At 39.0% G+C, this 27399-nt stretch overlaps 2 protein-coding genes across 23 annotated transcripts in view; one reads left to right on the top strand and one right to left on the bottom strand.

The window, feature by feature from the left end:
• CEP170 (centrosomal protein 170) overlaps positions 1-22493 on the bottom strand; it is a 130781-nt gene extending 108288 nt beyond the window's left edge. For 14 of the 16 annotated variants that reach the window (XM_024976270.2, XM_024976274.2, XM_024976278.2 and 11 more), the window contains exon 1: positions 22293-22493. The gene's annotated coding sequence lies outside the window, so the exon portion shown is untranslated. 16 annotated transcript variants of the gene reach the window in all.
• A 747-nt stretch (positions 22494-23240) lies between these two features.
• Positions 23241-27399, top strand: part of SDCCAG8 (SHH signaling and ciliogenesis regulator SDCCAG8) — a 245785-nt gene continuing 241626 nt past the window's right edge. For 6 of the 7 annotated variants that reach the window (XM_024976513.2, XM_005216850.5, XM_024976511.2 and 3 more), the window contains exon 1: positions 23265-23459. In XM_024976513.2, the coding sequence (XP_024832281.1) occupies positions 23393-23459 (67 nt within the window). In that variant the 5' untranslated portion in view covers positions 23265-23392. 7 annotated transcript variants of the gene reach the window in all.

The following is a 27399-nucleotide window of genomic DNA, read 5'->3' as shown; positions in this document are numbered from 1 at the left end:
GAAGAAAGAGGGAAGGGCAGGAAATGGGGAGGGGATTAAGAGGCATGAACTACTACGTATAATATAAATACGTCTCAAGGATATATTGTACACATCAGGAATATTATACAAAATAAAGTATAATCTATAAAAATTTTGAATCATTATGTTGTACACCTGAAACTAACTGTAAATCGACTCCTCCAGGAAGATCCCCTGGAGGAGGGCATGGCGACCCACGCTAGCATTCTTGCCTGGAGAATGTCATGGACAGAGGAATCTGGCGGGCTACAGTCCATGGGGTCACATAGAGTCGGACACAACAGAAGCAACTTAGCACAAATCAACTATACCTCAATTTACAAAAAAAATTAACACTAATTCTTTACAAACTCTTCCAAAAATTGAAGAGGGAAGACATCCTAATCCATTCCATGAGGGCAGCATCATGATGCCAAAGGTAGACACAGTAACTACAAGAAAAGAAAACCACACTAATATATTATTTGATGTAACAATCTTCAACAAAATACTGGCAAACCGAACTCACTAGCATATCAAAAGGATTATATACCAAGGCTACATGGGATTTATTTCTGGAATTAAAAGATGGGTCAACATATAAAGATGAATCAAGGTAATAGAGCTTAATACTAAATGAAAGAAAAAATGATCAGAAATGCATTAGTTAACTAATTATGCAGATCGCTGCAAAAAAACTATTTGACAACAAGCAAAATCCTTTCATGATAAGTTCTTTGAGTTAAAAAGAAAGGAATCTGATACATCCAGGGCATTAATACATATTATCTGATAAACTGGAAGAATTTTATTTTATCTAAAGAGGAATTTATCCAGAAAAATAAACGACCCAATCAAAAAATGGGCCAAAGAACTAAACAGACATATCTCCAAAGAAGACATACAGATGGCTAATAAACACATCAAAAGATGCTCAACATCACTCATTATCAGAGAAATGCAAATCAAAACCACAATGAGGTACCATTTCCTGCCAGTCAGAATGGCTGCTATCCAAAAGTCTACAAGCAATAAATGCTGGAGAGGGTGTGGAGAAAAGGGAACCCTCTTACACTGTTGGTGGGAATGCAAACTAGTACAGCCACTATGGAGAACAGTGTGGAGATTCCTTAAAAAACTGGAAATAGAACTGCCATATGACCCAGCAATCCCACTGCTGGGCATACACACCAAGGAAACCAGAATCGAAAGAGACATATGTACCCCAATGTTCATTGCAGCACTGTTTATAATAGCCAGGACGTGGAAGCAACCTAGATGTCCATCAGCAGACAAATGGATAAGAAAGCTGTGGTACATATACACAATGGAGTATTCAGTTCAGTTCAGTCGCTCAGTTGTGTCCTACTCTTTGCGACCCCATGAATCGCAGCACGCCAGGCCTCCCTGTCCATCACCAACTCCCCGGAGTTCACTCAGACTCACGTCCATCGAGTCAGTGATGCCATCCAGCCATCTCATTCTCTGTCGTCCCCTTCTCCTCCTGCCCCCAATCCCTCCCAGCATCAGAGTCTTTTCCAATGAGTCAACTCTTCACATGAGGTGGACAAAGTACTGGAGTTTCAGCTTTAGCATCATTCCTTCCAACGAAATCCCGGGGCTGACCTCCTTCACAATGGACTGGTTGGATCTCCTTGCAGTCCAAGGGACTCTCAAGAGTCCTCTCCAACACCACAGTTCAAAAGCATCAATTCTTCGGTGCTCAGCCTTCTTCACAGTCCAACTCTCACATCTATACATGACCACAGGAAAAACCATAGCCTTGACCAGACGGTCCTTTGTTGGCAAAGTAATGTCTCTGCTTTTCAATATGCTATCTAGGTTGGACATAACTTTCCTTCCAAGGAGTAAGCGTCTTTTAATTTCATGGCTGCAGTCACCATCTGCAGTGATTTTGGAGCCCAAAAAAGTAAAGTCTGACACTGTTTCCACTGTTTGCCCATCTCAGCCATTAAAAAGAATGTATTTCAATCAGTTCTAATGAGGTGGATGAAACTAGAGCCTATTATACAGAGTGAAGTAAGCCAGAAAGAAAAACACCAATACAGTATAATAATGCATATATATGGAATTTAGAAAGATGGTAATGATAACCCTGTATGGGAGACAGCAAAAGAGACACAGATGTATAAAACAGTCTTTTGGACTCTGTGGGAGAGGGCGAGGGTGGGATGATTTGGGAGAATGGCATTGAAACATGTATATTATCATATGTGAAACGAATTGCCAGTCCAGGTTCGATGCATGAGACAGGACGCTCGGGGCTGGTGCACAGGGATGACCCAAAGGGATGGTATGGGGAGGGAGATGGGGGGGGGGGCGGGTCAGGATGGGGAATACATGTACACCCGTGGCGGATTCATGTCAATGTATGGCAAAACCAATACAATATTGTAAAGTAATTAGCCTCCAATTAAAATAAATACATTTAAATTATAAATAAATAAATAAATAAAGAGGAATTTAAGAGATTAAAATATTAGCTCAGAAACTTACTAATATAGTTTCAGAGATTAGACCATATGGAGTATGCTCACCCATTAGTCATGAACATATAATTAACATGTGTATTGGCTCAGGTTTAGATTTAACAAGCTAAACAGATACAGACTCAGGATCCTGAGAGCTTTATACATAATTCTAAAATTAAAAAAAAATCAACAAAACTCTTAAATATATATTTATGTGTGTGTGTGTGTGTGTGTGTGTGTGTTGGGTATGAGAAGAGGTAAGGGCTTTAACCACAAAATGTAAAAAAAAAAACTAACAAGATTTACAAATATTAAAGCCTGTTATTGAGAAATGAGTGAACTCCGGGAGTTGGTGATGGACAGGGAGGCCTGGCGTGCTGAGATTCATGGGGTAGCAAAGAGTAGGACACAACTGAGCGACTGAACTGAACTGAAAGTCTGTATTCCTCCACCCCTCTTCTTTCAGGAAATGCTTCTGAGAAACCTACCAAATTCAGGCACTCTGAGAATTCAAGGTGCACAAAGGAAAAAACAAAAAGAAAAGCCTGCCCCAGGAACTCAATCCATAGGGAATGCTGGTCAGTAGATGCCAATACAGAGATAAGCCTAAGGTGATACTAGAACAAGCCATTACTCCAGGCTGGGATGGGAACACTGAGGGGAGTAGTACTGCAAGTCAGTACAGAGCTGAGAGGCCTTTCTTCATCTCTGTATTCCTGGAGCCGAGTACAATATTTTGCCTCTAGTGTGAGTGACACGATATTTAATGAATGAATGAGTAGCTCTATAGAGCTGCTACAACTCTTGAGTTGAGAATAATCTGGAAATCTGCAAGCATAAAGGGTGAGAAATTAATCATTTAACCTTTGCTGCAATTAAATCTAGCCTTTAAATCCTGGTTAACTCCCCCCATCTCCACCACCTCCCTGCCTTCAATTGTCTCTCTTATTCTTTCTCTCTTTGTCAGATAAGGTCTTTTGGCAGCAGCTGCCAAAGTTTAAAGCTCTGACATTTGGAGGTCACAGGGAGGAGGTAAACACTGACCTAGCATCACAGTCCCATTTCCAAGTTCCTGGTAGCTACAGTCAGCTTTAAAAACTGACTCTCCCATTAGATCAGAGTTCATTTCTGGAACTAATGGGTTACAAATGTGGTACTACAGCTTTAAATTAAAAAAAACAAAACAAAACAAAACAAAACAGAAACTGCAAACGTTCACCACAGACACATTCTCATTACACTTTTAAGTTTCAACGTTACATACATTTTACTGCTTTTGCTTATCTATTTTTTTTAAAAGTTGCTTGTCACAGTTCAAATTGAGGACTGACAGCAAGAAGAGTATGTAATTTTAATTACTGTAATGATAGAGCCTTGTGATAGGTAAACACAGTGTACCTGATATATAATAACATTACGAAAGAAATTTGAAACAATGCATCACATAACCCACAGCAAAGAACTAGTTTAGTTGGATTATTAGGTTTGAGCAGAAAAATAAAACTATTACACAAGTAATCATCAGTGTATTCAACTACTTGAGCTAAAAAAACATGTTAAGGAAAATCTATCCTTATGCTCTGGCAATCACTTGGCTGATTATCACCAGATGGCTTTATAGAGAATGAACTTCCTCTCATAAACCTCAATTCCTGTAGTAAGAAATAACTGCTGTAGGGAACATCAGCACTATCAATCTACACAGCTGAAAAGGCTTTCCTCAACTGATATAATCCTTATTTTAATAAAACCCTATCACCCATGTGACAACTTTTCTTTTGGTATTAGCAGGCATGAAAGGGTGACAATGGGCTTGGTCCAGTACCCAGCTCTGTTTCCTGAATGAATAAACAGTAGGAGAAAGGAAAAAGAAAACTTACAACAAAAAAACGTGATCAAGTTCACCTCTTGAAACTGTCACCTGAATGAGCAGTAAAGCTTGTAAATTAAATGAACTAAATCAAAGCATCAACTGCCCATCTAGGCCTTTATAACTTGTACTATGTTTTTAAAAATTACTTTTAAGTAAGACACTATTTTAGAACACTTTAAGGTTCACAGTAAAACTGAGTGGGGAAGGTACAGAGATTTCCCAATACTCCCAACCACCAAACATGTAGAGCTTCCCCCATTATCAGCATCCCCCACCAAGAGTGATACTTTTTTTTTTTTTTTAACAATTCTTGAACCTACACTCACACATCAGTATCAAAGTACCTAGCTCATATTAGGGTTCACCTTTGGTATTGTACATTCTGTGGGTTTTGACATATATATGATTGTATGTATCCATCATTACGGTATATTGAGTATTTTCATTGCCCTAAAAAAAAAATCCTCTGTGCTTCTCCTATTCAACCCTCTCTCACCAAACCTGGCAACCACTGATCTTTTTACTGTGTCCACACTTTCCAACAATGTCATAGAACTAGAAGCCTTTCAGACTGGCTTCTTTCATTTAGTGGTAGGCATTTAACTTTCCTGCACATCTTTTCACAGCTTGATAGCTCATTTCTTTTTAACGCTGAATAATATTCCATTCTCTGGATGAGTGACAGTTTATTCATTCACTTGTGAAAGGACATCTTAATTGTTTTCAAGTTTTGGCAGTTATGAATAAAGCTGCTATAAATATCATGTCTTTTTATTCAATCATATCAAATACCTAAAAGATAAGTGGCTAAATTTTAAATAAATGTATAAATTCAGGACTACCACTTCACATTTCCCCCCTCCTGCGGCTGCTGCTGCTAAGTCGCTTCAGTCGTATCCGACTCTGTGCGACCCCACAGATGGCAGCCCACCAGGCTCTCCCGTCCCTGGGATTCTCCTGGCAAGAACACTGGAGTGGCTTGCCATTTCCTTCTCCAATGCATGAAAGTGAAAAGTGAAAGTGAAGTCGCTCAGTCGTGTCCGACTCTTGGCGACCTTATGGACTGCAGCCCACCAGGCTCCTCTATCCATGAGATTTTCCTGGCAAGAGTACTGGAGTGGGGTGCCATTGCCTTCTCCGATTTCCCTCCTACTAAAGCCCTAATTGAAATTATCCTCAACACTGAAAGCTCTGACTCTGCCTCTGACACCTCATATTTCTGAAAATGAGGAAAACATTAGGGCTGCATTTCAGCTTAGGACTCAGGATCAAATAAGGGGCAGACGTGATTGACCATTTGTTACAAAAGCAAACACATACTTTTCTATAATCTTTTACTTACAATAATAGACGTGCTATGCTGTGCTGTGCTTAGTTGCTCAGTCATGTCTGACTTTTTGCGACCCCATGGACTGTAGCCTGCCAGATCACCTCTGTCCATGGAGATTCTCCAGGTAAGGATACTGGAGTGGGTTGCCATGCCCTCCTCCTCCTTCTCAACATGGGATTGAACCCAGGTCTCCTGCATTGAGGGTGGATTCTTTATCGTCTGAGTCACCAGGAAAGCACATGCCAGACAGTTCTAAGAGCTTCATACACACACACTCACATAGTTGTTTTTAACAACAAAAATGATGGAAGGTTTAGGAAGTGTACAAACATTATACAACAGTTACACTGGAAAACTCCATTTTACAGAGTACTATAAAATGAATTAATCTGTTTTTCTTCATTCATAAGGTTACTTAAGTATGACCCACTAATAAGAGGGAGAGAGTGTTAAGACAGAAAAAGTTCACAACCTCATAAAAGCAAAAAAGATAAACAAAAGCTAAGTAAATGAATAAGACAATTTCAGTGACAGTGGGAAGATAGGAACGTGAAAAACAAGAATAGCATAATGTGTTAGGGTGGCGCTGTTCAGGCTGGGTGGTCTGGGAAACATATCTGAGAAACTGATATATTCAAGAAAATATATTCAAAAATTCAGCTCTGTTGTATAATTAACTTGAGATGAGGGAGATAATGAAATACACTCCTGGGAAAAATGTATTCCTTTTAAAATCCCCAACCTCATTTGAAATAGTACAGTTAATCCAAAAAATTAAATCCACAGCTGTGCTTATTTTGGATACCTACCAAGATACTTGTTCCATGATCATGTGAACAAAATCTGTACTGGAAAAACTTTTGCTTTCATATACTCTTGTTTATTTTGGAACAACTGCTCCATATTTTACTTTATAATATGCCATATACACTATTAATTAAATCTTGGAAAAAAAAAAACAAGCAAATACATGTTGGGGAAAAAAAAAACTATAGTACAACTTTTGCCTAAAACAGCATTAAAGAGTAAAAAATTTTTTCATTAAGAAAAATGAAGATGACATTTCAAATATCAATAGTCATATATTCTACATCTGAGTTTACTATATATCTTCAAAAGACTTGATTTGATGACAGACTTTTCTATAAATTGTCTAGGCAGTAAAGGTTACTGCTAAGTTTTATCTGCCAGTTTATGAAAAATGTAAAGGCTGATTTGCTTGCTTTTGTAGAACTGTATGACTTTGTTAAAACATAATTTTGTTTTACACCAACAAATCTATTAATACTCAGATTCAAAGATTTATCAAGTATGTCCTTTGTTCCCGTAACTGTGCTAGGTGCTTATCCTTTCATACAAGCATAAGTGAAACAAAAGGAGCACGCGAGAAACATGTGTCCCTGGAAGAAAGCTGAAGTTAAATGACTAAAGCAAGGTCACAAATCTAACAGCAGTAGACAGAAGCTATCTGAACTCAAACCCGGGCTTTCAGATACTAAGTTCTGGGCTTCTTCCACAACTACTCTCTTTGTATTTTTCTCAAGCATGCCTTAAAATGATGCTAGCGATGTCAATTCCTACAGCTGAAGATTTGGCTGAGGAGTTTGAATGTGACTGAAAGAATGCATTTTTACCTACTAACATGTTTTGTGACACTGTTTTTGCACAATAAACACTGACAGGTCATGCAAAATTCAGTCTATTTTTAATCTACCTCTTACCTTTCTGCTGGCTACCAGTAGGTTCCAACCTTTTCTCCCTAAGAAGTCCACAGACAAGAAAGAATCAGTCAATTTATATTAAAATCAGAGACCGGAAATCAACTGACCCATCTAGAGGAATGGTATAAATTCAATAAACTAACATAGATCAGAAATCCAGAATTAGAAAGGACAGTAAACTATTCTAGTGCTCAGTGCATACCTATGAATCTGAAAACCTTTGTCAAATATCACTAGAAGCAGAAAAAGGTGCACCAAGTTGTCTCAGAGAACTGAAAACAGAACCTACAGGAGGGAGTGATGAAGAAAGCAGCTTGAATTAAGGCTTTCTAAGAGCCTGGAGCCCAAATGTTTTTGATTCATCTCTTTTAGTTCACTCTATGACAACAATTTCTCTTGTTTCTGTCATTCTTCTGTAATGAACTTCAGCATGTAACTGCCTAACTCTAATAGGCCCTTTAAAAACAACTTCTACTCTAATTCAAAAAAACACATGAACCCCAATGTTCATTCACGGCAGCACTATTTACAACAGCCAAGACATGGTACCAACCTAAATGCCCATCAACAGAGGAATGGATAAAGATGTGGTGTATATAGATATTACACACACACACACACACACACACACACACACACTGGAATACTACTGAGTCATAAAAAAGAACAAAAGAATGCTATCTGCAGTAACATGGATGGACTTAAGGATTAGCATAGTGAGTGAAGTCAGTCAGAATGACAAATACCATATGATATCTATTATATGTATAATCTAAAATATAATACAAATAAACATTTAGGAAACAGAAACAGACTCACAAACAGAAGAGAAATGTATGGTTACCAAGGGGAAAGGTGGTGGAGGAGGGATAAATTAGGAAGCTGGAGTTAGCAGATACACACTATTATGTATACGATAAACAACAAGGTCTACTATATAACACAGAGAATTCTATTCAGTATTCTGTGATAAATCATAGTGAAAAAGAATATGAAAAACAGTATTTATATATGTATAACTGAATTACTTTTCTATACACCAGAAACTAACACAACATTGTAAATCAACTATACTTCAATTGAAAAAAAAGCAAACAACTTTTTCTTCTTATCATCACTACCTTTTCTCCTCTAATTCACTATAAATAAACTGTTTGGGAGGTGGTATAATAGTATCAGTACAACAGATGAAAACTGAAATCAAAAAAATAATTTAGAAGTCTCAAAATATGTTTTAGACAAGGATACATTTTGTGAATACATCAGAGAGGCACTTACTATTTAATAAGTTGCTAATTACTAGCCTGAATTATGCACTATTTCTTTTTACCTTCATGTTAAATCATAATGCTAATAAATATACCAGTACTGTGCAAAAGAACTATGATGACAGAAGGGTTCTGTATTAACATCTACACTGTCCAATACCTGAGCCACAGGCCACATGCGAACTACTAAGCACTTGAAATACGGCAAATGCATTTGAGAAGATTTTTTGCTTAATTTTTATTAAATGCAAATATTCACCTACGCTAGTGGGTACCCTAGCTAGATCAACTTTATATAAACAGGAATCACAGATTATTTACATTAAGGATGACTTCACTTAAATACTTCATACTGTTAGAATAGAAGCACACAGAACAGGAGGATGAAAATAATTTATATTGGAAAGAGAAATTCTGGTCTGATCAAATGAGCATGATATTTTCAATGATAAAGATATATAGAATTCATTCATACAAATTAGTAAATTACATAAGCAATCAAGCCTATCTTTGACCAAAAATTTTCAATAGCTGCTTCAACTGTTACTGTGTCCATAAGTTTGTTCTTTCACATATTATATATAATTCATTAAACAACAGATGCTTACAAAATTAGGTTCTTCATTATCAGAATATCATTTCAAAGAATACATTTAATACATTTTAAAGAAGTGATTTTGATCATTATATTTGAATACTGTCAAATGGTAAACTTACTTTTTAGGAGTATATGGTATATATACGTATCAAAAAAAAAAGATAGAAAGCAGTTTTATAGCAGAACTCAGTACGTATATTAGTAAATTTGGATTTCCAAGGCCAAAGTAACTTTTGGATTTTGAGCATGATACCCTTAGCAGCTTATTTTAAAAATCTAGTTCTGACAACTAGCTCCTTATACACTAGCAAAGCTGGAATATAAGTGAATCTAAGAACATCTTACCTTTCAGAATCTATGTCCTAAAATTAACTTTCAAATAAAGGGATAAATATATTATCATATGTCCTAAGAGCTTATTCTTTTTTAAATGTAAGTTTTTACATCTTGAAAATGTGTTTACAAAAAAATTGTTTAAAACTGTTTTAAAATGATTAGAAAGTATGAAAAAAATTTTAAAAACCTTGAAAAAGAAAATAAAGTACAGACAGTATATAGTTTACCTAAGAGTGCTTTCCTTCCTTGTTTTTGGTGCTAGGCTTTAAAAAACAGTCTGTTTTTGCTAACAAACTTCCTTACCTTTCAAACATTCTTGAATATCTTCTGACAGTTTACTGAATTTCTGTCCTCTCTCTTCCTCTCAACTGCCTTACTGAATCATGGTCAAAAATATCCTTATAATTGTAAACCCAATGATCTTTAACATTCCTATTACTTTGCCAACAAAGGTTCGTCTAGTCAAGGCTATGGTTTTTCCTGTGGTCATGTATGGATGTGAGAGTTGCACTGTGAAGAAGGCTGAGTGCCGAAGAATTGGTGCTTTTGAACTGTGGTGTTGGAGAAGACTCTTGAGAGTCCCTTGGACTGCAAGGAGATCCAACCAGTCCATTCTGAAGGAGGTCAGCCCCGGGATTTCTTTGGAAGGAATGACGCTAAAGCTGAAACTCCAGTATTCTGGCCACCTCATGTGAAGAGTTGACTCATTGGAAAAGACTCTGATGCTGGGAGGGATTGGGGGCAAGAAGAGAAGGGGACGACAGAGGATGAGATGGCTGGATGGCATCACTGACTCGATGGACGTGAGTCTGAATGAACTCTGGAAGTTGGTGATGGACAGGGAGGCCTGGCGTGCTGCGATTCATGGGGTCGCAAAGAGTAGGACACAACTGAGCGACTGATCTGATCTGATCTGATCTGATTACATCACCTCGTAATATCTCTGACCATTCTTACCTTCTGGAAACATTACTTTGGTTTCTCTGACTTTTGTGGTCAGTCTCTACTTTCTCTTTAAATCTTTATTTTTTAGGAGGTTAGTTCCCAATATATATTCTCTTTGAGACTTCACTGAAGCCACCGGAACCCCGGGATCCCAAACCCCTGGCCCATGGACAGGTACTATCTGTAGCATGTTAGGAACCGAGCAGCGCAGGAAGTGAGCAGCGCAGGAATGATGAAGCTTCATCTGTATTTACAGCTGCTCCCCCTGCTCACATTACTGCCTCCTGTAAGGTCAGCAGAAGAATTAGATTCTCACAAGATTGCAAACCCCACTGTGAGGGATCTAGGTTGCCACACAAAAATTGTCTAAAATTGCGTTCCATGAAAACAGCCTTGGTGCCAAAAAGATTGGGGACAGATGCACTGGACTTCAAATACAGTTTATTAAGTGACACCTCTAAATCTCAAGCCAAAACCTCTTTTATAAGCAATAGGCCTGATCTCTAATTACTTGTAAATCATTTTCATTTCCAAGGCCCATTCACCTGTCAGAATTAATCTGAAAAAAAATTGCATCTTTCCATCCTCTGAACAAAACCTGCCTTTCCTTCTGTTCTATCTTGATAAACGGCACTATCAACCACCCAGGTACTCTCTCTCCCAATCTCCCTTTATTTAGATAAATCATTGAAGAAATGTGTACATGAAAACATGTATTTTCTAGTACTTCAAAAAGATCCCTTCAACTTGGATTCACTGGACTGACAACATGGCAGAGAAGGGAATGGGGGGAATGGGCTGTAATTTAATAAAGAGAAAGTAATTTACAAAGTACTAGTGCACAGGAATTTTTGAATAATTGATGCCTTTTGAACTGTGGTATTGGAGAAGACTCTGGAGAGTCCCTTGGACTGCAAGGAGTTCAAACCAGTCAATCATAAAGGAAATCAGTCCTGAATATTCACTGGACAGACTGATACTGAAGCTGAAACTCCAATACTCTGGCCACCTGATGTGAAGAACTGACTCACTGGAAAAGACCCTGATGATGGGAAAGATTGAAGGCAGGAGAAGGGGACAACAGAGGATGAGACGGTTGGATGGCATCACCAACTCGATGGACATGAGTTTGAGCAAGCTCCAGGAGCTGGTGATGCAAAGGGAAGCCTGGCGTGCTGCATTCCATGGGGTTGCAAAGAGTCAGACACGACTGAGTGACTGCACTGAAACTGAGCACACATGAAATACACCATGTTTTGATTTAGAATGCTGAGAGTGGAGGAAAAAACTACAGATTGCACCCAGGAAAAAGAGAGGACAGGAAGAGCAAGTCAGAGATTAGAAATCCTAGTGACAAAACTAGACACCTGAAAATTCAGAAAAAGAAATAAATGATTGTCGGATAGTATCCTTTGCTGAAACAACCATCTGATACAAACTTCATCATATCTTTGGTGAACAAGACTTATGAACTTGTAATTAACCTAAAATCCATTAGCAAAACAGTGCCAGGTTCTATTAATGAATTATGTTCTGAATGTTATTAACAATAATCAGTAGACTTGCTTCTCCTAGACACTTAAAAGCCCATTCTCTTGTCCTCAGGCCACCCTCCCCAAATAAATGTTTAAATTTTACTTTATTTAAGGTTCATTTAATTGCATTCTATTTGTTCACACCTCTTCAATTTACAAATTTTAAATTCTTTATTCATATAGTAGATCCTTAACATTCTGGAATCTGTTACAGGAACCACTTAAAATCTTAATGTGGAACCGTGCTCTTTCACCACAAGCAAAGGCTCTTATATTTAGTGAATGGCCTAACACAGAATTTTTCACACAAAAGAAGGGTAGGGGAATAGTGGAAGTGCAAGGTAGTGAGGTATTGAACTGAGAAGAAATATTTCATTTCTGGATTTGTGACTGAAGGAAATAGCAGAATCACTTGATTAGAGAAACAGTGTATTCTACGGCCATACCACCCTGAACATGCCCAATCTCATCTGATCTCAGAAACTAAGCAGGGTCGGACACTGTTAGTACTTGGATGGGAGAAACAGGATATGTTTCCTTCAATAGCTCTTCAGCTTAATCAAAAACAAAAACCAAACTATCTACCATTCCTCTTCAAGACCATACACACACAAATGAACATACAAACAATGAATATCTTGTCTTCGTGTATCACTGGTGTCAACTTTGTCAGCTAGCTATTTACAGAAAAACTGAATTCAGTAATACTCTGCTTAGTCGCTCAGTTGTATCGGACTCTTTGAGACCCCATGAACTGTAGCCTGCCAGGCTGCTCTGTCCATGGGGATTCTCCAGGCTAGAATACTGGAATGGGTTGCCAGGCCCTCCTCCAGGGGATCTTCCCAACCCAGGGACTGAACCCAGGTCTCCCGTACTGCAGGTAGATTCTTTACAGTCTGAGCCACCAGGGAAGCACAAGAATACTAGAGTGGGTAGCCTATCCCTTCGCCTGGGGAACCTCTCGACCCAGGAATCAAACTGGGGTCTCCTGCATTGCAGGTAGATTCTTTACCAGCTGAGCTACCCAGGAAGCCCTAATACTGGAGTGGGTTGCCATGTCCTCCTCCAGGGGATCTTTCCAGCCCAGGGATCGAACCCAGGTCTCCCATATTGCAGGCAGATTCCTTACCATTTGAGCCACCGGGGAAGCCTGTGGATACTGGAATGCGTAGCCTATCCCTTCTCCATGGATCTTCCTGACCCAGGAATCAAACGGGGGTCTCCTGCATTACAGGTGGATTTTTACCAGCTGAGCCACCAGGGTAGCCCTCAGTAACACTACTGGAATAGAAAACAGTGTACTGTTTTCTGAAAAACTGAAAAAATAGTACTGAAAAAATAGTACTTCATTTTTAAACTACTGTTTAATGTAACAGTGGTTACTACACTGTTACTACAGTGTAATAACAGTGTAATATTACACTGTTAATACAGTGTAATACAGTGGTTACTACAAAATATTTCAAAAGTACATTCAGAAAACTTAAACCTAAAACAGTTTCAAATGATTTAAGAACCCTTTTGTGAAAAACATACCTCTACAGTTTACTTTGAAATGGATCAATGTAAGAGGGATTGGTGAATAGACAAAGGTTTATGGCCAGATATGTGATAAAACTAACATAATGTTAATGGCAGAATCAAGATGGTAGGTATGTGAGCAGTCACTATGAAACTGTTTCAATTTCCTTGTATATGTTTAATAATTTTCATTAAGAATAGTAGGAAAAAAATCCAGAAGAACAATAATAAATCACATATACACAGGCTCTGTATTTTACAACAAAAACTTATCTCATGAATTTACTCTGGTGAAAAGGAATAAAATGAATAATTTAAAAAGTAGAAACTCTGAGACCAGTATATGTAAAATTTACAGGCTTGTGTTTTCTCTGAACTAAAAAATGAACTGATCATTCAATAATTAGTAGAGATAAATATTAAAGATTTTTTAAAATAATAAATTTAAAACATTAAAATAAAAATAGCAAATGAAAAAAGTTCATTCTTTAAAAATAAAAAGTACTAAAACCCTTGGCAGATTTTATTTTTTCATTCATTACAGATATTTTGGGCTTGATGGAACTTGCACCAGAACATTTCTTCAAATCTAACACTATCAAATGGTACCACGCTTGTGGTGCTGGAAAGAGGATCACTAAATGTAATTACAACTTTCTTGTCTTTTATATCTATCTAATGAGTTTTTCAAAATAAACCTCTGAGGTAGTTAGACTATTGCCAGCTTTATTTTATAAACAAAGAAATTGAACTTCTGAAATTAAGTGACATATCTTGTTCCTGTTGCTGTTTACTCACTAAGTTGTGACAAACTCAAGATCACACAAGTAATGCCTCTGAGGCAATTCCTGATAACAAATTCTTCTCACTACAACTGTCTCTCCTGTTCAAACCTCAGTAGCAGCAGTGGTCACATCCATCCACCTAGGAAAGATCTTGTTGTTGTTGCTGTTCAGTCGCTAAGTCGTGTCTGGCTCTTTGCAACCTCATGGACTGCAGCAAGCCAAGCCTGCACTATCTCCTGGAGTTTGCTCAAATTCATGTCTATTGAGTTGGTGATGCTATCTAACCATCTCATCCTCTGCCACTTCCTTCTCTTTTTGCCTTCAATCTTTTCCAGCATCAGGGTCTTTTGCAATGAGTCGGCTCTTTGCATCAGGAGGCCAAAGTATTGGAGTTTTAGCATCAGCAACAGTCCTTTTAATGAATATTCAGGGTTGATTTGCTTTAAGATTGACTGGTTTGAACTCCTCGCAGTCCAAAGGCCTCTCAAGAGTCTCGTCCAGTACCACAATTCAAAAGCATCAATTCTTCGGCTTAGCATTCTTTATGGTCCAACTCTCACATCTATACATGACTACTAGAAAAACCATAGCTTTGCTATATGGACCTTTGCTGGCAAAGTGATGTCTCTGCTTTTTAATACACTGTCTAGTTTTGTCAGGGGCTTGCCAGGAGGCACTAATGGTAAATATCCACGAATGCAAGAGACATAAGAGAGCCTGGTTCTGTCCCTAAATAGGGAAGATCCTCTGCAGGAGGGTATGGCAACCCACTCCAGTATTCTTGCCTGGGGATTCCCATGGACAGAGGAGCCTGGTGGGCTACAAGAGTCCATAGGGTCACAATGAGACATGACTGAAATGACTTAGCACAAGTTTGTCATTGCTTTCCTTCCAAGGAGCAAGCATCTTTTAATTTCATGGCTGCAGTTACTTTCTCAAAGAGTGATATTACCTAACCAGTCTCTAAAATAGTAGCTCTCAAGATGCAGTTCAGTTCAGTTCAGTTGCTCAGTCGTGTCCGACTCTTTGCGACCGCATGAATCGCAGCATGCCAGGCCTCCCTGTGCATCACCAACTCCCAGAGTCCACTCAGACTTACATCCATCGAGTCAGTGATGCCATCCAGCCATCTCATCCTCTGTTGTCCCCTTCTCCTCCTGCCCCCAATCCCTCCCAGCATCAGAGTCTTTTCCAATGAGTCAGCTCTTCACATGAGGTGGCCAAAGTACTGGAGTTTCAGCTTTAGCATCATTCCTTCCAAAGAAATCCCAGGGCTGACCTCCTTCACAATGGACTGGTTGGATCTCCTTGCAGTCCAAGGGACTCTCAAGGGTCTTCTCCAACACCACACTTCAAAAGCATCAATTCTTCAGCGCTCAGCTTTCTTCACAGTCCAACTCTCACATCCATACATGACCACAGGAAAAAACCATAGCCTTGACTAGACGGACCTTTGTTGGCAAAGTAACGTCTCTGCTTTTCAATATGCTATCTAGGTTGGTCATAACTTTTCTTCCAAGGAGTAAGCGTCTTTTAATTTCATGGCTGCAGTCACCGTCTGCAGTGATTCTGGGGCCCCAAAAAATAAAGTCTGACACTATTTCCACTGTTTCCCCATCTATTTCCCATGAAGTGATAGGACCAGATGCCCTGATCTTAGTTTTCTGAATGTTGAGCTTTAAGCCAACTTTTTCACTCTCCACTTTCACTTTCATTCAAGAGGCTTTTGAGTTCCTCTTCACTTTCTGCCATAAGGGTGGTGTCATCTGCACATCTGAGGTGACTGATACTTCTCCCAGCTATCTTGATTCCAGCTTGTGCTTCTTCCAGCCCAGCGTTTCTCATGATGTACTCTTCATGTAAGTTAAAATAAGCAGGGTGACAATATACAGCCTTGAGGTACTCCTTTTCCTATCCGGAACCAGTCTGCTGTTCCATGTCCAGTTCTAACTGTTGCTTCCTCACCTGCATATAGGTTTCTCAAGAGCCAGGTCAGGTGGTCTGGTATTCCCAGCTCTTTCAGAATTTTGTGATCCACACAGTCAAAGGCTTTGGCATAGTCAATAAAGCAGAAATAGATGTTTTTCTGGAACTCTCTTGCTTTTTCGATGATCCAGCAGATGTTGGCAATTTGATCTCTGGTTCCTCTGCCTTTTCTAAAACCAGCTTGAACATCTACAAGTTCAAGGTTCACGTATTGCTGAAGCCTATTGTATAAAGAGGCTATCTTTGTGTAAAAGAGGGTAAATAGTATAAAAATATATACAGTATTTACTTAAATTCAAAAAAAATTCACTGGAAGGATACACTAAAAAGTTACCTATTAGACTGGGAGAAGTGGTTAAGTCAGCAGATAAGGTAGATGGGTAAGAGGACTTTTCACATTATTTTTCAAATAGTTTGATTTTTGGGGACCATTTTAATGTGCCATGTGAATGACTACTTAAGAATAAATAAAAAATAGCAGTCCATCACTCTCTATCCCTTTACTCTGATTTACTTTTATTCACAGCATCTATGCTAGACTTTATATAATTATCCACGTCCACACCAGACAGTAAGCTTCAACCAACTCCCTTAGTACTAGAGGATATAATGATTTTCCCTTTAATTAAAAACAAACAAAACATTCAAATGGTTTTCATTATCCTTGTTGACACACACACAAAGGTGACCTTTCTCCTCCAGCATATTTTATGTAACTTTTTTTCTATTTATAAATTTGCATGGTATGTCCTTGGCTATATCCAATACATGCGCAGGATAAAGACATAAGAGGGCTTGCTTGTTAAATTTATAAATGTCAAAAAGCCAGGAAGAGAGAAGCTAATCCCTTGGATGATGGAATCATTATTCAAGAAGATCTCAAGTTTTAACTACCTTCAATTAGATGATATTTAAAAGGGCTAAAGGTAAACATTGCTTAAAAACATTATCTACATGTATATTCAGAATGGGAAAGAGCCTAACATAAAAAAGGTGCATGTTTATATTGACCACATCAGTGATTTCCAGACAAATTTTTCTAAGAAACAAAATGCTAAATAACAGAAGGCCAACTTTTTATTGTTTATTTAAGAACACGAAAACAAACCCAAAGATTAATATCAAAAGAAACTTACTACCTACCAACACTATTTTTCATAAAAAAAGGTCATTTTAACGTTAGAAAAGTAGAAATACAGAATGTAAAAAAGAAAATAATCCCTTGAATTGGATAAATGTAACTTGAAAAGCCACAGAGCATTTTTCTGCTTAGAACTGGTAAGATATTACCGTTGTTGGAGTTAACACAATTTTAGACTGTAAACACAACTGAATGGCTTGAAGTAAGGAAAGGGATAATTTCACTACACTGTGTTCAGACCACAATTGCAGAACTAAATGTGAACAAAAAAGAACAGCACTGACGAAACCGACTGATAGTTATCTAGTGATAGAGATGAGGAAGGTAAAGGAAACTGTATCATATGAAGCTGTAGAGGTTGCAGATTTGATTTAGAAAAGGGAAAACTTGGCAGAGAACCACTATATTGAGAAAGACCTTACTGTATCTAACAAAAGAACTATAACCAATAGAGTAAGTTACATAGTAAAGCAGATACTAGCTCAGTTTAAATAAGAGCTTTCTATTATAATTTTCAAAAGCTAAATTAGCCATCCTATGGCCATTTGTTCATGGAAGTGTTCCTCGTGGAGAAGGTGGGCTCAGTAAGATCTCAGAGATTAGTAATAAATGGCACATCGTTTGAGATGACTTCTAAAGTCTCCTCTGATTCTAAAATAATGTGAATTAGAAGGAAATAAATGTTATTTTTTTAAACTTACTGAAAAAGATGAGTGAAAACAATTTTGGCTTCAGTCAAAAAGACAAAGGTTCAGTTAATAGGCTTTACCACTGAGTAATGAATGACACAGAGGCAAAATTATTCACTAACTCAGGACCTCAAGTATTTTCAACTTTAAGTGTAAAATAATACCTTACTTATACAACAGCTGCATGAATTACACAGAGACACACAAAATGCCTGGCACTTTGTAGGTACTCAATACACAGTAAGTCTTACTCATTGCCTGGAGAATCCCATGAAAAGAGGAGCCTGGTGGGCTATAGTCCATGGGGTTGCAGAGTCAGGACACGACTGAACAACTAAGCACACACATACGTTACTCATGTATTCAGTAAATATTTATGTTCCAAAGGGTAGTATTTTCTATATTATTTGTTAGCCACCAATACACTTAAATAATAACTTGTTCTCTGCTGTGTTTTTTGTTTTTCAAACCTATGTAATGCATGCATGGAATTCATTTCTACATCTATGCTTCGCATAATCTCTATTGGATGAAAGAAATTTCTATAACCTTGCTTTTGTTGGTTTCCTTTCTACCTCTGAACAGGAGTGGGGTTTACTTTAGTACATATCAGCTATGTCATTCATTTTGCCCAAAAAACATACTGTTGTATAATCATTTCAACTAAACTGGACTATATATCCAATTTAATCAAACATACTACCAGAGGGCAAGGAGATCAAACCAGTCAATGCTAAAGGAAATCAACCCTGAATATTCACTAGAAGGACTGATGCTGAAATTGAAGTTCCAATACTCTGGACACCTGATGCGAAGAGCTAAATCACTGGAAAAGACCCTGATGCTGGGAAAGACTGAGGGCAGGAGGAGAAGGGGCCGACAGAGGATACGATGGTTGGATGGCATCACCAACTCAATGGACATGAGTCTGAACAAACTCCGGGAGATAGTGAAGGACAGGGAAGCCTGGCATGCTGCAGTCCATACAGTCACAAAGAGTCAGACACGACTTAGCAACCAAACAACAACTACCGACAGATGTTTTCTTACTCTTTTATCTTTTAGACAGCCTACACTGGCTAACTCATTGCTGAGCACTTCCCTCGAGAAATATGAGTAAATAAAGACCCATTTCACCAAGGGTAGTTATTAGAAATCTTAGTTATTAACAAAAGTTTATGAAATAAAAATAATCTGAGGTTTCTCCCCATTAGAGGAAACTCATTTCTTACTGAAACACATCAACACGTAATGCTTCCGTCAATAATATTTATCCACCAAATTTTTTTCAGACAGTATGCAATTCTTTTTTTATATACTTGCAGAATAATTCACAACTATACAGATATTTCAGTTGGCAGTTTAATACCATGCTGTCTGTTAAGATATTTATAAGCACAGTATACTGCTTATCCCCCCAATGTTCATGATAAAGAAAAGAAAATCACTACACATTAATTAAAATACCAAGTTATTTTTCAGGGACAGAATTTTGTTGAGTAAAAATCATACTGACAACAAGTTTAAACATATACAGTATTTACTACTAGATAAGTGATAGCTGATCACTACCAGATGCAACAATAAAACTAGTTTCGGGAGGCTTTTGGGTTTTTTTAAACAGATAGAAGGAAACAAGAAACTGATACTTGGAACAAATAAAACAAATCCTTAAGCACAAGGTTTTTAAAATCACCTAGATATTCATACTAATAGACACAATGTATGATAGTTTTATAGTGTAAAGTCGAAAAACATGCAGATGGTTATTTACTTCCATAATTAAAGTAATTTTAGCACACCATTAAATTTAAAAGTAAAATACATTTCAAGTTTGATTTAATTCCACATGGTGAATTTAATTACAGATTATTTTTAAGTAAGATGAAATTTAAGAGACATACTAATTCTCTTTTAAAAGTCTATCAAAATACAATGTAGAATTAAAGGATAAAAAGTATAAGACAATAAAACCACTTTATGGCAAAATCAACTGAATAAAAGAGCATAATTTTAATAAACAAGTTCAATGTGAATTTCCTTCTTTCAAACAGTAAGCTCTTGTTTAACTTGAATATAACACAATTCACTGAATTTAAGACCGATGAACTTCATGAGTTCCTATGGAGCAATTTCATTTTTAACAGTTTATATAGAGTTGATCATACTATAAAATAGTATTGAATAGCAGAAGATAACATTAAAATATGGTTACTAATATGAAGTAGGGGGGAAATTCCAACAGTTTCTATTTTTATGAAAAGTCCACTTTAAGGCCTCTTTTCCTGTATCAGAAAGTTAATTTATGAAACTAAAGTTCCTCTTCATTAGTATTACTTCTACATCAAAAGAAAAGACTAGGCTAATACAACTATGAGGTATTAATAAACTTGACTGTCACAGACAACTCAAAAGAGCACGCAGAAAAGCACTGCACAATTTTGACAGGGTAGGGGGACCAAGGGACACGGATGAAAGAGCACATTGCAAAAAAGACCTTGGTTTTATCTGACTCTGCCTTTCTTTAGCAGTTGGGCTTGGACAGACAAATCAGTTGACTTTCCAAGTTTTAGTATCTTCCTTCGTCTCTGTCAACTGCATTTAGATTTTTCAGTTTTTAAACAAAAAAAAATTCAACAAAATTAACAAAGTTAGGAAAAAGTAAAAGCAGCACTGGTTTTACTATTTAAAGAAATGGCAGAAAAATAAAAATGGTTTGTAACGTGCAATGTAGTATTTTCAGAGTAGAATTCCTAAATCATTGCACATGCCCTGCTAAGGTTATATTAGTGAAGATCTGGATACTGTATTCATAATGTAACTCCCTCCTTTCACATCATTCCTCCACCGGGTCCTCCCCTTCCTGCTTCAATCTCTTTCGCTGGTTTTAATGCCAGTAAACGACTGTATGCACTGTAAGCTTAACAATAAAATCATTTTAAACGATGCATTTTCAATCAAGTACATCATCTACTTCACTACATTTCTCCCAAGCGGGTAAATTTTCATTAAGAGAATAAAAACATGCATTTAAAAATTCAGAAACAGAAATGTACCAGGCCTATTTTTAATTTTGAATGCTTAAAAAACAAAACGGAAAGATGTAGCCTACCCTATTCCCTTAGGAACGTAAATGCGTTACCCACCCAATGAAAAAACATTCTGCTGGTTCATCTTCCTGCTACACAAACAGCTTTGTCGTCAGGCCCTTCCTAGTCCTTTCTTCATCGTGATCTAGTAATTTTACATGGATCACCTTGGCAGTGCTTGGATAGGCACTGTCCCTGCCTTCCTGGAGCTTACATTCTCAAAAAACAAAAGAAAACAAAACTCCTCTAAACACTAAAAAAAACCCCCGCAAAAACAGATATTATGACTTAGGATCCAAATCCCACATCTTCCCGCCCCTGGTTAGGCAGCTGCTAATTCTTCTTTCCCTGGAAGAAATGAAGGGACCCATACCAAAGCCCACATTTGAATCTCAGGACAATGAAGTCGACAGGAAGCCACTCTCTCCTCCCCCGGGTTACTACGGAGCCACAGCCTGCGCGGGTGCTGTGGCCCGGCGGGCTGACTGACACCCCATCTTCCACGCCCTCCCACCACGTCCAAAATGTTCTTTGCCAAACCTCTCCAAACCGCCCCACACCCCAAAACCAACCACCCAAAAAGGGTCGACACCGGGAGCTGCTCAGACCGGGAAAAAACCCCTTTTCCAGCTGCAGCGCAGCCATTCCCTCCACTGCTCCGCCCGCACCCCTGCAAACAGCTCGGGCGGAGGGGGCTGCACAAAGCCAAGACAGCCAAAGACGACTCAATACGTGGACACTAGCAAGGGAAGCCGGGCCGCTGGACGCGGGGTTGGGGGTCGGGGGGGGGAACTATGGGGGGATGGGCGTCCCCGCCGAGTCCCAGGTCCGGGGGAGGGGGCGGCGCGCGGAGCCCCGGGGAAGCGCCCCTCGCCGCTGGCCCGCACCCTCGCCCGCTGCGGGCCGCGCCCGAGCCCCCGCTGCAAACCCGAAGAGCAGGGTGTGGAAAGGCGGCGGCGACGGCATTAGAGCGCATCACTTACCCCTCACTGCTGAGAGGGACCGGACGGGGGGGCGGGGCGCGCCGCGTCCCGTGAGTCTTTCGCAAGCGTCCTCCCCCACCCTGTCGTCGTAGCCGCCGCCGCCGCGGTCGAGCTCTGGGCCCCTTGGCGCTGCTGGGCAATAACGTTATTCCACACACGCTCCGCACATAGCGGTAACGGCAAGGAGCGGCCGCTCAGTGCGCAGGCGCCTGGGGAGAGGGCGAGGAGCCCGGCCCTACCCCTGCTCCGGCCCAGTCCCGGCGAACTCCTACTGCGCAGGCGCCGAGCACAGACAATGAAAAGGAGTTGTGCTGGGGGTCTCAACCGCAGGCCTCTCCAGCTGCTGACTGCGCAGGCGTACGCCGAAGACCTGCTTCAACAATGAACAGGACCCGGGCTTTAGCTGGGACCGCAACGGGCTGGGACTACAGTTCCCAGCGGGCAGTGCGCCAACTCCAAGCTGCTGTCGGGTCGCTGGGCTTGATAAGATTGCTAGTGTCAGCCGCTTTCACGATCTACACCGTTTGGGAAATTCAGAGCTTTTTCTTGAAAATTTATTTAGCAGAGTTGAGAGATGTTGAGGCTGAAGGGTGTAGGAGCTCGTTATTTGCGCTGTTGAGAATCCTCAAGGATCAACTGCATCTTAGTGAATTTAGAAGAATGAATAAAGCCTTTCAACGAGCCCTTTCTGTAAGTTAGGTGGTCCAGACAGCAGGATGGGATGAAGGCAGGACTAAGCCTGACTGGGCTACAGAAATGGGCGGAGCCTCCAAGCAGTCTCTTGGCAACCGGATCTGGTCGCCAAACCGCCAAAGCGTGAGCTTCGAGCGCGTTGCCCTCTGGGAATTGTAGTCTTTGGGCGGGTTCGTAGGAACTTCGAGACTGTAGACTTAGACACTGAGGACTACAGCTTCCGACGTCCACCACGAGGGCCCGAGGGTGGAAAAAGGCCCGAAATCTCCGGGATTCCTTGCTCCCCTGTGACAGCAGCTGCAGGAAGCAGGCAGGCGCATCGTGGGGGCTGAGGCCTCTTATTCTTGGAGGGGAGGACACTGGACACTTCCCCACGCAACTTCCATCTGTGGCCCCCGAGTGTGTGCATGGCGAAGTCCCCGGAGAACTCTACCCTGGAGGAGATTCTGGGGCAGTATCAACGTAGTCTCCGGGGTGAGTTTCTCCGAACCTCTGTGCCCTAGCCCCTTGATACCAGGACCTCGTGGCTGGGAGCTGACCTGGTGCGATTCTTGACACCTTGGTTCAGCCTTTGCCAGACTGCAGAGAAAGAAGATGGATGTTGCTCTGGAAGGATTAAATAGTTGTGTTTGTTTTTACGTTTAAGCAGCGTCGTTTCCCTTGATTCCCATAGTGACCTGAACCAACTCCCTGATTGTCTTGGGCATCTTTTTTACCTGAGGCCCGCAGAAACTCGTGGACGGCTCTATGCCTGTTCTGTCCAGTTCTCATACCTCTCTTTATAGTCCAGTAAATTCCTGATGCGCTCTTTACACATTCAAAATATGTGTAAAATTGAATGTGGTTTATTGGACCCGGGGGGGCGGGGAACCCAGTAATAATTATTTTCATTACAACAGCTTCTATTTAGTGGTCTAGGCTATTTACATACATTAAATCACTTAAAAACTTACAACCTTATGACTGTCCCTCTTCTACACATGGGGAAATAGAGGTCAAAGAGGTTAAGTTAGGCCAAAGCCAACATAGCTGGTTAGTGGCAGAACCAGGTATTAAATTCAGTCAGACTTGTCTGCCTTGAAAGCCTATGTTTGTCTTTATTAATCATGTCTCAGTTACTATTACTGAAACTTTATTCAGTTAATTCAGATTTTCTTACTACAGTACCCTATGAGTATCATAAGAAAATCTGAATTAACTAAAGTTTCACCAATAGTAATCGTGACATCATTAATAAAAGTGACGTAGATAGTCTATCGTCTTGAACATCACATATAACATCTAGAAAACCTCATTTCTCTTATTTTAAGGTAGAAGTTATGATATTATCTACATGGTTCTTGTGAGGAGCAAATGAAATAATTCAAATAAAGCAGTGATTCTTCAGACTTTTTTTAACTCTTAGCCATAAGTAAAAATATATTTTATATGGGTCGTATTCATATAGGCTTGGGCTTCCCAGATGACTTAGTGGTAAAGAACTTGCCTGCCAATGCATAAAACACAGGAGACGGGAGTTTGATACCTGGGTCGGAATGGTTCCCTGAAGAAGGAAATGGCAACCCACTTCAGTTTTCTTGCCTGGGAAATCTCATGGACAGAGGAGTTTGGCAGGCTACTATCCATACAGTCGCAAAGAGTTGGACACAACTTAGCCACTGAACATGCTCGCATGCATACAGACTAAAAGTTTCATTAAAGGATATTTATTCTACTAGAAGTAATTCACTCTACTTTCTGTTCCTTTGCATTTTCTTAACCCTTTAGGTCATGACCAACAGCTTTAAAAATATTTAAAGCATTTAAAATGTTGACTCATTAATTTAGTGCCTACTATACGTTAGCCATACCACATGCTGGGGATATCATAAGGAACTAGACAAAGTGACTGTCCTCAGGGAGACTTTGGATTAATGGGGTGAAGGACAGTAAAATAGCTATAGATTATCACAATAAAAAAAAAAAGGGTCAAGATCAGTACTTGACACATAAGCCCTCATTAAATGTTAGCTGCAATTTATAATTGGTACTTGTGGCAAAATGAAGATTTTTTTAGGAGATAAGAGACCTGAATCTAGTGAGTCTAGACTTTGAAAGGTTATTACGTATTGTTTCCATCTGTCAGCAGTGTTATAAACTGTCAACATTCTCAGTATTCAAACTGCAAGAGTAAAATCATTGGTCCGGATGAATATCTTCATCAGCCCACTGATATTTCAAGAGGTGTTAGATACAGAAATAACCACTTATAACTTTTCATTTGAAAACAATAAAATACTGTGCAGAATGATAGTACCAGTGGCATTTAATTTTTGAGGTTGGTTAAAAAAAAATTCTGTTTTCCATTATGTTCCTCCTAGTTCTTCTCCTTTAACCTTAGTATGAACCTTTATTTAAACATTAGAGACTATTTAATATTAGGCATTTTGATGCAGTTAATTTCAAACTGTTATAGTTGTCTCCGACTATTTGTGACCCCGTGGACTGTAGCCTACCAGGCTCCTCTGTCCATGGGATTTTCCAGACAATAGTACTGGAGTGGATTGCCATTTCCTTCTCCAGGGGATCGAACCCGGGGAAGTTCAATCTACAATCTACATTGTAGTAGAAGTCTACAACCTCCTGCATTGTATGTAGACAGATGCTTTACCATCTCAGCCACCAGGGAATTCATATATTTAATACCCACAATACTGCTTTCAGTAATTATAGAGTGAAGAGTTCTTATTCAAAGATAAGATATTTTAAAATGAAATAAAAATTTAGTGTTATAACAATGCTGCTGCTGCTGCTGCTAAGTCGCTTAAGTCGTGTCCGTCTCTGTGCAACCCCATAGACGGCGGCCCACCAGGCTACCCAGTCCCTGGGATTCTCCAGGCAAGAAAACTGGAGTGGGTTGCCATTTCCTTCTCCAATGCATGAAAGTGAAAAAATAAAGTGAAGTTGCTCAGTTGTGTCCGACTCCTAGCAACCCCATGGACCGCAGCCCACCAGGCCCCTCCGTCCATGGGATTTTCCAGGCAAGTTATAACAATATAAGATAGTAAAAACATAATCAAGAGCAAACAAAGCAGAGAAAAGTTTGTTATTAATTTTTAATGATAGTTTTAACAATAAATTGAGAATGCAACTAGGAAATTTTCATTGGTTTTCAGCACTTATCATTTATTTAGCAGCATTTTAATTTTATGTTTATTTATTAAATAGTTTATATAACAGCTTATGGAAGGAAACAAAACAGAACTAATACTGAAGAGAAGCACGATCAGAAGTTCTTCACTTCACACATTATAAATGACCACTTTTAGATAGGATAATTCCCGTTTAAAGTCAAAATGTGTGTTTCTGAATAAACACAGTATGATGGCATTATTTTGTATATGAAACGTCATTATTTTAAGCATTTGTGTCTGACAACTCTAGAATTGTGTTACTATACAAATCAGATAAAATGCAAAAAGTTCTTTTGTTTTTTCCTACTCACCATTACTTCCCCAAAATGTCTTGTCTAGTTCATTCTTAAAGAAAAGGTCATATTCTTGATCTTTCCTCACAAGTTATTTCTCTGGTTAACTCAATAACTATACATGTAATCATTACTAATTCTTTCATTTGTATTTAGCCAGGAAGTAGACATGTAAAAATGCAAAATGGTTTTACAGTTTCCCCATGATAGTTTCTTGTTTTTATAGCTTTTCCTCTTTTCTTTACTTTAAATATAATATTTGGAACTATTCTGTTAATAGTATATGAATATATACTATTAACATATATGAAGTATATGAATAGTATATGAAGAATTTGAAGTTCTGATGTAAAAAGCAGAGTCAGTGTTGCTTTCTTGCTTTTGAAACTTAAGTGAATTCTTGCCTCTGCTTGAGTCTGATGATCCCATGGCAGCCATGGAAATGGAGCCATCTACAGACTCCATATTCACCACTCATTCTTTCCCTGATGCCTTTAACATGTAGTCACCCTCTGGGGATAATTCTTGCTTTGGATTGTCTGTGCCCTCACTGAGAATTGGAATGGTATAAAGACTCTTCTTCAAAGTAACAGTTCTGGCAGACAAACCAGAAAGCTTCATTGTCCTACAGATCTGTAATGTACACCTACATAGTAGATGATCTAAAAGTTTATTTTCAGTGGTGAACATATCCTAGGTATCCTGGGAGTCACAGTTTAATCTAGAATGAAAAGTGACTTGCCCAAGTATGGTTAAGTGTTCATACACTCTTTAGGCATCTAAAATTCAAGACCCACAGAATTATATTGGTAATTGTGAAGTATAGCAAATACCCCTCCTCTAAATTTAACACATCATAGTACAAGGTCATGAGGTATAAAATAAACTAGTTCTGTTATAGTATAACAGAAGATTCAGGCTGTTTAAATTCTATACAGTTGAATGTAG

The sequence above is a fragment of the Bos taurus genome, chromosome 16 (assembly GCF_002263795.3).
Source record: "Bos taurus isolate L1 Dominette 01449 registration number 42190680 breed Hereford chromosome 16, ARS-UCD2.0, whole genome shotgun sequence".
Taxonomy (NCBI): domain Eukaryota; kingdom Metazoa; phylum Chordata; class Mammalia; order Artiodactyla; family Bovidae; genus Bos; species Bos taurus.
This window is presented reverse-complemented; position numbering and strand designations above follow the sequence as displayed.